Raw genomic sequence first — 13103 nt, 5'->3', positions numbered from 1 at the left:
CTCATGTGTTTTAACACTCCACAAATTACATACAGTGAAATCAGCTCAATATGAAAGAGTGAACTGGATGGAAAATAATAGTTTCTAGTGATTGCATCCCTAAGGAGCAATCACTAGAGCTCTGATGAGTGTGCTAGAGAGGCTGGCAAAGCAAGGAGTAGGTGTACTTAAACCATCACCCTTCTTCCAAGGGATACTTTATCTAACAGACAAATTACTAACTAAGCTAGTGAACACTTGCTAACAATACTACACATCTAGCTATCAAGAGCTACTGAATTTCGAAGACAAACAACTATGAGAGGCAATTTCATAAACCCATGAAAATGAATGTCCGGCTTTATGTTACAACTGTGTACACCAACCACCATTTTTATCTCAGATTTCATTCTTTCATACAAAATCATGCATATGATCCCTTGGCGAGCCAGAGAGTGCAAAGCACGTTCCTGTTCCCTGCCAGCTTCGAACTGAAGAGTGTGATTGTGCTGAAAGGACAGAGAACAGAGCTGAGCCTCAGATGAACTGTAGGTGTCTGTTGGCACCAGGCACAAACACTAACACACACAGACAGGCTTTGTGTCTACTTAGCTTAAAACAAGAATAGCAGCCACTAGAGGATTTCATAGAACAGAGAGGAATGAAGGAGTGGATCAAACTAACTATTGCTAGAAAATGAATATTTTTTGGCAATGAAGTACAGTAAAACGTCATAATCTTAGATGATGTATGTTGGAAAATCAAAAACTATTGGAAATATATGCATCACTAAAACACAGAGAGAAACTGTGTTTGAGTATCTACAATCTAGAGCAAGCGGGAAGGATTCATTACTATATCCAACATGTAGTACAGGAAAAGCCACCCTTATCTTTCACTCTCATCGTGTTTGGTGGTCATTTCACTCCCCAATGGCCATCCCTCCATCCTTCCCCCACCCCTCCTTCCTGATCTTGACTTCCCCTTTATTTCCACTCAGTGCATGTTGGGATTAAAGCCTGTCATCTCCTCAGCTGGATCCTATACCTCCAGGCAGGTCACAAATCCCACTGGCCCGGAAGGACTTCCAGGAGACTCAAACACTCAACAAGTGTTCAGTGGAGGCTGCTTGCCACAATGTTTTCATCTACAGACCTATAAAGGACACCGCTGTTTAAAAGCTGGTGTGATATTGTCAGTCTCAAATTGGGCTACAATAGAATCAAGTGCTAAACTAAATTGCTTCCACAAAAATACAAAACATTGTTCAGATGAGGACTTAGAGATGTTGATAAAGATAACTAACCATGTTACTAATGTTATAACTATGAATCAATTTCCTGGATCGACCAATGAGTCTGCCCTTCTTCCTGTACCTGGTCCCACATAATGATAAATGATACATCATATGCTTTCAGTCAGTGCATAACAATACAAGGGCTGAACAACACCATAACTGACTAATGGACCATACTGTATGACTGAGGGACTAGTAAAAGGCAGTATCCCTACCCATTCTCTGTGTGGGCAGGTGTTGACCTTTGTGCCTTACAGACACTGAAACTGAGCAAGAGCCAGGAGAAGGGGTCTCTGGAAAAGACTAATGTTTACAGAGACAGGGGATATGCTCCATTTCCATCAAACAGAGCAAGGGTCCCTGGAACAGTCAAGGGTCCGACTTCAACAGTCACGAGACCTGCAGTACAGTCTGAACCCACACTGTTCAGAGCTGTGGCCTCCCTACATTCATGTATCTTCAGTGGGTTTCAATTGGAAAGTCTGGCATCAGCAGCTCAAGAAGTTTCCCTCGAGGGCATTGGTGTCCCTCCAACCAATAAAGGGGCAACTTCACCCCACATCCAATCTTTTAGTCTGAGGTCATTTTTTCCTCTCACCACTAGTCTGCATGGGTGAATGGGATTTTCCCTACTTCCGCCAGGCACCAGTGGTCTTCAATGGGGCTTTTCAGTTGGGGCTTCCCCTGATTGAAACATCATTTTGTGGGGAACACATAGAGCATTGAGGTTTGACTCCCCACTGAGCCCCAGACGTCCATCACTCAAAGTTCATGTTAATGTAATCTCATAGAGAACCTCATAGCAATGTCTTTTGCAACATATTCTAATAGATCATGAGTATTATGGCCCATTCAGAGGGCAGCAGGTCAGTTTGACAGGAAATCCAGGGTTGGGGAAAATTGAGTGAGGAAATGTATGCATGGAAAGACAAATAGATGTTAAAACATACAGATTGACCGTTTTAAATACAAGTTTACATTAGTATAAGTTTAAGATGATTGAGTGCATGATCAAACAGATACTGGAACATGGTTCTATATCATTGTGCTATGGTGATATCTGCCAAAGAAAAATCAACTTTTACCTGGAGATCAAAGAATTTGCTGTATCTCCTATAGATGACATGAGAGGTGGAGTCAGAGTATGTGACATTGATGAGGTACACCTACAGAAGAAAACAAACAAGGAGGATTCATTAACAACAAAGTCACATTCGTCAGACATATACAGTGCCTTCAGAAAGTATTCATACCCGTTGATTTATTCCACATTTTGTTGTGTTAGCCTGAACTCAAAATAGATTACTTTTTTTCACCCATCTAGACACAATACCCCATAATGACTAAGTCCAAATCTGTTTTAAGAAATGTTAGCAAATTTATTGAAAATGAAATACAGAAATATCTCATTAACATAAGTATTCACACCCGTGAGCGAATATACAGCATGTTAGAATCACCTTTGCAAGTGATTACAGCTGTGTCTTTCTGGGTAGGCCCAAGAGCTTTGCACACCTGGATTGTACAATATTTGCACATTATTCTTTTTAAATTCTTCAAGCTCTGTCAAGTTGGTTGTTGATCATTGCTAAACAGCCATTTTCAAGTCTTGCCATAGATTTTCATGCCGATTTACATCAAAACTGTAACTAGGCCACTCAGGAACATTCGAAATTGTCTTGGTAAGCAAATCCATTGTATATTTGGCCCTTGTGTTTTAGGTTATTGTCCTGCAGAAAAGGTGAATTTGTCTCCCAGTGTCTGTTGGAAAGCAGACTGAGCCACATTTTCCCTTGAGGATTTTGCCTGTGCTTAGCTCTATTCTGTTTATATTTATCCTAAAAAACTCCCTAGTCCTTGCCGATGGCAATCATACTCATAACATGATGCCGCCCTGACCATGCTTGAAAAAATGAAGAGTGGTACTCAGTGATGTGTTGGGTTGGATTTGCCCCCAAAATAACACTTCGTATTCAGGACATAAAGTTAATTTCTGCAAATGTTTTGCCGTTTTACTTTAGTGCCTTATTGCAAACAGGTTGAATGTTTTGGAATATTTGTTTTCTGTACAGGCTTCCTACTTTTCGCTCTGTCATTAATGGTTAGTATTGTGGAGTAACTACAATGTTGCTGATCCATTATTAGTTTTCTCCTATCACAACCATTCAACTCTGTAACTGTTTTAATGTCTCCATTGGCCTCATGGTGAAATCCCTGAGCGATTTCCTTCCACTCCAGCAACTATGTTGGGAAGAGCGCCTGCATCTTTGTAGTGAATGGGTGTATTGACACATCATCCAAAGTGTAATTAATAACTTCACCATACTCAAAGGGATATTCAATGTCTGCTTTTTTATTTTTACCCATCTACCAATAGGTGCACTTCTTTGCGAGGCATTGGAAAACCTCCCTGGTCTTTGTGGTGGAATCTGTGTTTGAAATGTATTGATCGACTAAGGGACCTTACAGATAATTGTGTGTGTGTGTGTGGGTTACAGAGATGAGGTAGTCATGCATAAATCATGTTAAACACTATTATTAGACACAGAGTGAGTCCATGCAACTTATTATGTGACATTTTGGGAACATTTTTACTCCTGAACTTATTTAGGCTTGCCATTACAAATGGATTGAATACTTATGACTTCGCTTTACATTTGTTTATTAATTTGTAAACATTTCTAAAAACATATTGCCACTTTGACATTATGGGGTATTGTGTGTAGGCCAGTGACACAAAATCTTAAATTCAGGCTGTAACACAACAAAATGTAGAAAATGTTAAGGGGTGTGAATACATTCTGAAGGCACTGTAATACCACTTAGTTTTGACTGACCCAACGACACATAGAGAATTCCCTTCAGACTAAACTTCAAGAGGTCAGTAGAGGTCAAGCTAACTCATTAGGCCTGTCTGTCTGCACACACCTCATTAGAAGCCTGTGTCGGGTCAAAGAGGTGGTCAACAGGGTTTAACCATTAGCCATTTCATTTTGGGTTTTACATTTAAACAATTCAAGGAAATAATCAACTATTTACACTTCATTGGCTCCAACTTTGATAGATACTCTAGCTAGTTAGGCTAGAGTTGCATTTTCTAGTATTTTACAATGTTGTTTTGTCAGACTCTAGTCTACAGCCATGGCATAATCCCAGAGGGGGCTGTTGGCTATAACTATATGGCTAGAGTGGGAGCTCTCCCTGGCACTTACTATGTAGGCCACAAACATTTGGGCACACCCTTTCTTCTACTGCAGATGCAGGAACATATGCTAATTGTTCTGCATCTGCATGCGGTTTCTAAGTGTCGCTACACATTACTACAATCAGTAACGACTTAACTGTCCTATTTGAAATCAAGTCTTGATTTTAAGCATAGTTCATTACAGAAATAGTGTGTTGCAGGGTGGAACAAGTTCCTGAACAGTTAATTGAGTGCAGACGACATGGCCAAATGCTTTGGATTAAGTGTTTAGGAAACAACAGTGCCCCTAAAGTGTGGTAAATACAGATCCCTTTGAGAATGTCTTACATACTGGGCATAGAGAGCAAATTTGGAACTGTGCAGTAAATGGTCATGTCAGTTCAGACACCTCATTTGTTCGTATGACACACATTTAGTATATGTATAATGCGTTTTGGGCACTAGAGACTCATTCAACACATCATCAAGAGGGGTCCTCTCAAGCCCAACATAATACTGCTGAATGTACAATACATGTACAAAACAAGCACTTTCTGGTGTTGTTGTTGGACTGATAAAATAAAACTTGCAATAAAATCCAACATGGTATCTGACCATATCCACATCACTCTGCATGCAAGTCAGCATAATATCTGCATGACCAGCAAACTCTCAAGACTTTTTGACAAAGAGGCCAACGGATTCCACAGAATATCTCCATGCTGGCAGGATATTAAGGAAAAACACCTACCATTAAAGCCTGGGATGTGGACTGTGGAGATGTGACTTATTTATAAGTAGTGTTTTTACTTATTCTTACTAGCTAAAAGCACAAAGACATGGGATTTCATCCAATGCAAGTTAAACACAGGCTTGTCAATACTTGTTAATGCCCTATTTCATTTATATGCATTATAGAACATTTTTAAGAATTAACAAAATTGCTTTTTGGACCAAAGGTTATGGAAGGTATCTGAAAGAAACTGTCTTCAATCTCAAAACACTGTTGCAATACTGTAGTTGCCAAAGGCTCTCAGTCCTTGTGCCCAGTGTCCCTCTCTCACCCATGCAAGGAAGTCACACTGTAACCTTGGAGACAAAAGACAAAGGGTTGCCTTTTTCCTCTCTCTAAAACAGGATAAGCATTTTCAGTTGCTTAGCTCATCGATAATGAGATTTGATTTATGTTTTACTCACGGGACTTCCCAGGCCAGCAGGATCTCCCAATGTGATACCCCAGGGAGGAAGGCTTTGGGACCTCAGGCAGTACTGGTTACATCTATCCTCTCTCTGCTTAATTAATCCTATTGGACTTGGCAGACTAATTGATTTTCCTCTATGGAGACGAGCACTGTTACTACTTGTCCCAGTGCATATAATTCTACAATATAGATAACTCAAGGTTTAACTTATTGACGGTTTTACTTGGGGCGGCAGGTAGCCTAGTGGTTAGAGCGTTGGACTAGTAAACGGAAGGTTGCAAGAATCGAATCCCCGAGCGGACAAGGTAAAAATCTGTCTTTCTACCTCTGAGCAAGGCAGATAACCCACTGTTCCTAGGCCGTCACTGAAAATAAGAATTTATTCTTAACTTACTTGCTTAGTTAAATAAAGGTAAAATTGACAGCAGAATGACCACAAAAGCAGAATAAAATAATAAGTAAGTGTACGTATTTAAAATGATATATCAGAAAAAACGGCAAGTTATTGTTTATGGTCATGAAGCACTGTGAATCATGAAGCATTGTCAGAAATCAATAGAGTATACTCACATAATGTTTGGAGGGATTCCGCCTCTTCTGCACATCCACAACTTTCACTTCAAGGACAGTTCGGAACTGCATCTTGAACAACTTTAAAAATTTGATCCAGTTGGTGGAAATTGAGTTACGTGGGGGGCATTTATGCTCCTTTATTGTCAAGGAAAATTTCAGCAGGGCAATCTATCAAAGCGCAAATGTCCCTAAAAAGACAATGTAGGCCTAAAAGAAAAGTCTATGTTTGTCAAGTAAAGTTTGGCGTAACAATGCCCAACGTGCGTGCTGATCCGCTACATCCATCCAATGTAAATTGTTGCCAGCTGCATGTTATTTTTGCGGAGCAGGAAATACTGTAAACAACACACCGAAGACAAGGAGGGCAGCGGTTCGGCGAGCGCATATTGCAGAGCACTGCTGCTCAGCCCTCCTTGAAAGAAAAGTAGGTTGGCCCTTGCGTTGGACAGTTACTGTCCTTTAATGAGGGGCGGGGTGACTCTAGCAATTGTCATTTGTAGGGCTGATGAATTACTATAGCCTAAAAAATTGCGTGCTCCCAAACACATACTATTTATAAACAACTAGAATAGAATAAAATAGAATAGCGTATTTAAAATATTATAGTAGAATAGACGTATCTAAAGGGATCATATCTACCGTGACTATTTAGGCCTATCATGAAATAGGCCTATAGGCTACAGCAGGAATTTTAGGTCTGCTCTAAATAGGATTCCAACAATGACGCATATGGCATAGGCTACAAAAACGACCATTTCATAAGTCTCACGGGGTTATTTAAGTAGTCCAATCGACACAATGAGTATAAAGCAATAAGCATTTTTACAGTGGAAATTATGACACCCTACAAGTCCACTATAACACATTCAGCAAATTGCCATATGACATATTTTTGTAGTAGAACAAAATGGCATTTTCAATAGTTAGTTTTATCTCAGTCTGTTAGCCTACTGTTTTCCCTGGCCGCATTCCATTGTTGAGCAAGAAGTTGAAACAAGTGGCTATACTGCACTCTATTGGTCATCTTTCATAATGCATTCTATCGTTCTTGCTCATGAACCCAGAATTTACCTAAATCTAAATTGTAACACGTGAGCGAAGCCTCGAGCCGACGCTAGCTGGGTCCTACTGTACAGAATTCCGTGTTCTCCCACACTTACCCTGAAAACTCCCTCTGCCAATATTCACCAACTCTAAAGAGGCTGTTGAAAATATTGAAACTGATAGCCCTGTAAAAGGTTGGGCTGCAACTTGGTCTGGTCTCAGAGCATTTCGTATTATTCTGTACGTAAAACCGAACTTTCTATTTAGTATGATATGTTACGTTTGTATGGTATGTACGATCCCCACCATACTGTGTGGAGGTCCCAATAGAGGTCATCCACTGGCTGACTCGAACTTGCTAACCTGTACATTTCACATACATTCTGCATTTGAAATGTGAGAGTAGAGGCCAGTGAGCACCTCTGACAATTGTTTGGTTTGTTTGGCCTACTACACAATCCAAATACACTGAGACTGGAATATTTATTAAAGTAAAACATATTTGTTCACAAAGTTTGAATTGTTTGTTTTCTAATACTTGTTTGTTGTCTTTTGTTTATGAGTTTCTCTCTCAGTGTCGAATTGCCAGGAACTCAAGAACGTCACCTGTTTTCACTGCGTGGACTCTACATGGTCCTTTTTTCTACATTGTCCTTTGAGAGGGATGGTATTGGTAGGCCTATTTTTTCAGATTATTAAAATGATTTGTCAATTGTTTAAATCTAATGCTCATTTAATTATTTAATTGGGGTTTAAAACTGTATATAAAACAAAAAGGATCATCTAAATAATGCATTATATGCTACAAGAATATGCCTATTCATGTTTAAATGATACATTTCCTGACCCTACCTGCTGTTGGAATCTTCCAGGTTCAAGACGGAGCTATAGGCCTATAACCAGCTCTATGGTACGCTTAACGGAAGGGCAGTGGTTGAGATCACAGTAGACCTATAGGCCACAGCTATATTTGTTACGTTCACCTTCTGGTGAGGTTCCCTATTTCGGCATAGTGTTCTGCAGTTTTTGCAGTTATTCCAGTAATCTCCAAATGTTCTATTTAGCTTTGCTTTTTGATGCTATGCTACTAACCTACTTACTTTTTTATTAAATATGTTTGTACAAAGTTCCTGTGAACCTTTGCGCCTTATTGCTCACTGTAATAAGGCACATGTATGTGTAAGACTAGGCCATTTCTTACACATACATGTGGACCTAACCTATTTCAGACTGACAAGGGGGAGTGGGGTTCAAAAATGGATTGGCTCATTGTTAATAGACTGGAATAAATCAAGCCTTTCAGAAATACATATTTCTCCAAAGCAGTGAGCTGGCTGCTTGAACCTCGATGTGAGACAGAAATCGCAAATGACAAAAGAGTGCGTGACAAAATAAAATCAGAAGGTGGCGCCAATAGCACGGACTTCAATTATAACTCGCATCACTTGAGTTTGGACAGGGAGGGTGGGGGTCAATGCAATAGATGTTGTTGTTTTTTTACATCAGTTAATTAAAATTAAAATATGGAAATGTAAGATTTGATGATGAACTGGAATCATATTTAGGCCTCGGCTAATTGCACAGGAATAAAACATATCAAGCCTGTTAAATTTCAAATTGAGTCAGGTAACTGAATTGAACAAATTGATATGAAGAAGACTGCATTTGAGTGGAATTTGTTTAATGTGTTACTAATGGAGTTGGATGGAATTTATCAAATGCTTTGTTTGGCCATGCCAAGGCTGCCATTGCGGCTGCGCTTCACGGGTACGCGCTTTCCACAACATGTAGCAAGGAGGAGGTGGCAAGGCACTATCATCAATTCTGAAGTTGGTTCGGTATGAAGGAATATTCCCTATTAAAACCAACCGGAAGAAAATGAAATGTTTAGAAATGGCCACACCATAAATGACTACCGTCTCGTGGAGTTTCAAGTCTGAGAAACTTCATTTCATTCTCGTTTATTTTTCCGTTCCTTGTGACGACAGAGGACTTGTATTAGATTGCGTGGTTGGGCCGTAACTACGGGTTATAAGTATGTCTTAGAAGGGAGTTTTATGAAATCGCTACCGCTGAACTTCAAGACGATGCTGCCAGTCTGTTGAGATCCATTTATTAAGCCGGTTATTACATTGTCTAAGAATGATCGTGTGTGTATTGTGGCAGTAACGTTAACCATCCCAAGACCACCCTTGTGCATTTTGTTGAGAATGATCAAATGTAGCCAACGTGTTATGTGAACTGTTTCATTTACAATAATAATAATGCGCAATTGATGTTTCAGCTCATGAGTAAATGCTGGTATTGAATTGTAGCTTATTATTATTATTATTATTATTGGGTTTATTTCAAGAATCGTCTGTCTACTTGTCTAGCGGCTAAATGGACACAGTGGCGCGAGCTAGCTGCCATATTACAGCCTGATAGACACTTGGACGTTATTGGGAATTTTGGATTATTCTTTCTTTGTGGGAATTGCTGGAAAGGCCACTCAGACTAAACTCACAGAAGATGTCGTCGTTCTTCAATTTTCGTAAAATCTTCAAGTTGGGGTCTGATAAGAAGAAGAAACAGTATGAGCACGTACATAGAGACGAGAACCCGGAGGAAATCTGGGAGATTATTGGGGAACTGGGAGATGGGGCCTTTGGGAAAGTATACAAGGTAATACGAACGGATTTATTATCTTTCAATATAAAATCCATTATCCATTATATTATAAAATCCATTGTAACTCATGATACCTTCATACCGGAAGTTTTACTGAGAGACATAACTCAACCCCTCCTATCATCAGCATGTCAAATACGCATTTTTCTGTTTCAAATTGAGTTCATGGCCCATCTCATTTTGTCATTTTTGTTCACCCTTGACATGTCAAATACTAGGCTACCTCAACATGAAATATTGCAAGACTCATATTGCCTGCCTAAACAGTACTTTTTTTTTACACAACCCAAGGGAATATGTCTCATAACTGTTCTATGAATTAATATTGAATATGGTAGTAGTATCCTTACTGAATTATACATTACTGGTAAACAATGACATTTTCACTGCTCATCTGTGTCAAAAATTCAGTTTTCAAGGAGTGGCTCCCCTAGAAAGTCAACGGGGCCTCCATAATGTTATGGTGGGTGATAAGTGCAAATAAAAGGGTTCAAGTTCATACTTCCAGAACAGCAGTGCAGTGGGGTATGAAAGTCCTCATGGTTAGTTGGGAAGGGCAACTCTTAGGCTGCAAAACAAATCAGAATAGTTCACATAGATACACCAGTGATCCGAGAAGAGCTTATTGTTGACTGTGAAGATGAGAGCAATATGGATTGCTTGAGGGTGTGAATTGCAGGCAGTAAACCTCATAGGAAACAGGATACAGTTGAATAGTTCCCTAGATAAGTAGGCCTTATCAGTCAGAAAGGTCCCAGCAGTGTAGACACATCATCATTAGTGAACAGGTACTTTGTTGGTATAGCCCAGGGGGGAGCAGGATGTGCGTTAGTACCATGTACTGTAGCAGGTTCTCATGTCAGAAGGTCTGTATGTGGGTGGAAATGTGTGATCATGTACATTGGCTATCTACTGGTAACTGCAAAAATAATGGAAACATTTGAGTAAATTAGGGATACAATAGTATCCATTCAATAGTCGTCATGCTTAGTTAGGCCTGAACATTACTCTGTCAGGGTTGGGACCAGCACACTGAGAGATAGAACTGTTGATGATTTACCCCCTGCTGTACTTTCTTCGTTGTCGTGTTTGGGACGGGTGTCATCTTTGACCTAGTCAGCAAGATGGAGCAGAGGGAATAGCACTTTTTGTTGCTGACCTGTTCGTACATAGTATCTGCTAGCGGAACTTTGATGACCAAGAGAAAAATCGAAATTTGAAATCGATTTTATTTTTTCCCCATGTTTATTAATGTCTAATGTAAATAAATTGTTATCGCATGCGCATGTTCAGGTATTCTATAGGTCAGAAGTCTCTTATTCAGTCCTTGGAGCCTTCAGTGTCTGCTGATTCTCTCCTTTTCCTGGAACTTAACTGATCAAATAATGTCAGTGATTAGCCAGTGAGTCAATTTACCATGTCTTCATTAGCTGATTAGCAGGCAATGATGAAAGCCAGAACTGGAGACACTGCAGCCCTCAAACAGAGTTGGGGAAAACACTTACCTGTTGTCGTTTTTTTGTAATAATTTTTCTTATCATCTTCAGTCATGCATTCTAATGTCTCTGTCAACATAAGAACATCTTTGGTGTGTCTAAACTGGATATCTTTTGTCATTAGTAAACACATCATGTCAACTGTTTCAGTGAGCTCAGCTCTAATATTATCAGTCACAGCTTGTACTTATAATTCCTATCCACTCCCAGTCATGGAATGTAGTAAGTTGAGTTTGCCCTAATGGTTAACAATATTTGGTATTTTATTAGGATTCCCATTAGCTGTTGCAAAAGCAGCAGCTACTCTTCATGGGGTCCACACAAAACATGAAACATGACATAATACAGAACATCAATAGACAAGAACAGCTCAAGGACAGAACTACGTATCATTTTTTTTAAAGGCACACATAGCCTACATATCAATGCATACACACAAACTATCTAGGTCAAATAGGGGAGGCGTTGTGCCATGAGGTGTTGCTTTATCTGTTTTTTGAGCCCAGGTTTGCTGTTTATTTGAGCAATATGAGATGGAAGTTCCATGCAATAAGGGCTCTATATAATACTGTACGCTTTCTTGAATTTGTTCTGGATTTGGGGACTGTGAAAAGACCCCTGGTGGCATGTCTGGTGGGGTAGCTGTGTGTCAGAGCTGTGTGCATAGCCAATCACTTGACCAAATCTGTTACCATGTAATAACAATATCATACGCTGTACACTATTATCTTAGTCATCCCTTGTCCTACAACCATTGTTCCACACTGCTGTACCTTAAAGGAGAATGTTGCTCTTTCACAAACAAATCTCTATTTTTGATGTAAGTGCATGATATAAAAGGTTCCACACTCCTCTTTTGTGATTTCACTTGTTTTTGAGAAACTTACCCCAACCAGCGATTTACTTCCTCATCCTCATTGTGTACTACAGGGGCTCTGAAAAAACATGGAACAAATGCTGAAAAAAATGCCCAAATATGTCTTTTTAGAAACGCAAAAGCTCTTAGTATAGTGGTGCATGTCTTTAGATGTTGTACACATGAAATTGTCATTCCATACTTTATCCGCAACGTTATATTCCATTTACTTGCGAATCAAGCTGTACTTGGGTGTTTTTGGACCATTTTTTCAGAGCCCCTGTACTGTACAATGAGGATGAGGAAGTGAATCACTGGTTTTGGTAAGTTTCTCAAAAACATGTGAAATCGACAAAAAAGTATCTGGACCTTTGTATATTACATGCCATGCCAATATGTGTATGTGACCAATAACATTTTATTTGATATACATCAAATAGAGATTTGGTATAAAAACATAAAAATGTTCCTTTTAATATAGTCCATGTGTTATTTCACAGCCCTGTAGTGGGTGTGTCATGCTGAGGTGTGGTGGTGTTGGATGTGGCAGCAGTGGGTGAATCAGCTGGCTGGGTCTGGGAGGAAGGGGATTCTTGGCATTCAGCCTGAGTCACAGCTCTGAGCTCACCCCATGACGGGCCGTGGAGCACAGCCGCTGAAGTGGGTGTGAGGACAAGCCAAAGCTCCCGGTCACAACGGCTAACAAAAACAACTGATAGCCCTCTATTCACATACTGTAGCTAGGTTACTTTCCCATTCATCATTTGAGAGTGCAATACCTTCTCTTCTGCTTGCTTGGGGC

General features: G+C 39.8%; 2 protein-coding genes across 3 annotated transcripts in view; one reads left to right on the top strand and one right to left on the bottom strand.

Moving 5' to 3' along the window:
* Positions 1-6559, bottom strand: part of LOC120017660 (SH3 and PX domain-containing protein 2A-like) — a 104042-nt gene extending 97483 nt beyond the window's left edge. Inside the window, exons 1-2 of the mRNA XM_038960574.1 lie at positions 6233-6559; positions 2362-2442 (exon numbers count right to left, since the gene is read on the bottom strand). Coding sequence (XP_038816502.1) covers positions 2362-2442; positions 6233-6304 — 153 coding nt within the window. The 5' untranslated portion in view covers positions 6305-6559. The remainder of the gene's footprint in view (positions 1-2361; positions 2443-6232) is intronic.
* Positions 6560-9086: 2527 nt separating this feature from the next.
* The window catches only part of slka (STE20-like kinase a), a 28555-nt gene continuing 24538 nt past the window's right edge, over positions 9087-13103 (top strand). For both annotated transcript variants that reach the window (XM_038960573.1, XM_038960571.1), the window contains exon 1: positions 9087-9943. In XM_038960573.1, coding sequence (XP_038816501.1) covers positions 9791-9943 — 153 coding nt within the window. In that variant the 5' untranslated portion in view covers positions 9087-9790. The remainder of the gene's footprint in view (positions 9944-13103) is intronic.

Source organism: Salvelinus namaycush, chromosome 22, assembly GCF_016432855.1.
Source record: "Salvelinus namaycush isolate Seneca chromosome 22, SaNama_1.0, whole genome shotgun sequence".
In the NCBI taxonomy this organism is placed as follows: Eukaryota; Metazoa; Chordata; class Actinopteri; order Salmoniformes; family Salmonidae; genus Salvelinus; species Salvelinus namaycush.
The sequence above is the reverse complement of the archived record's forward strand: the minus strand, read 5'-3'. Positions and strand labels throughout refer to the sequence as shown.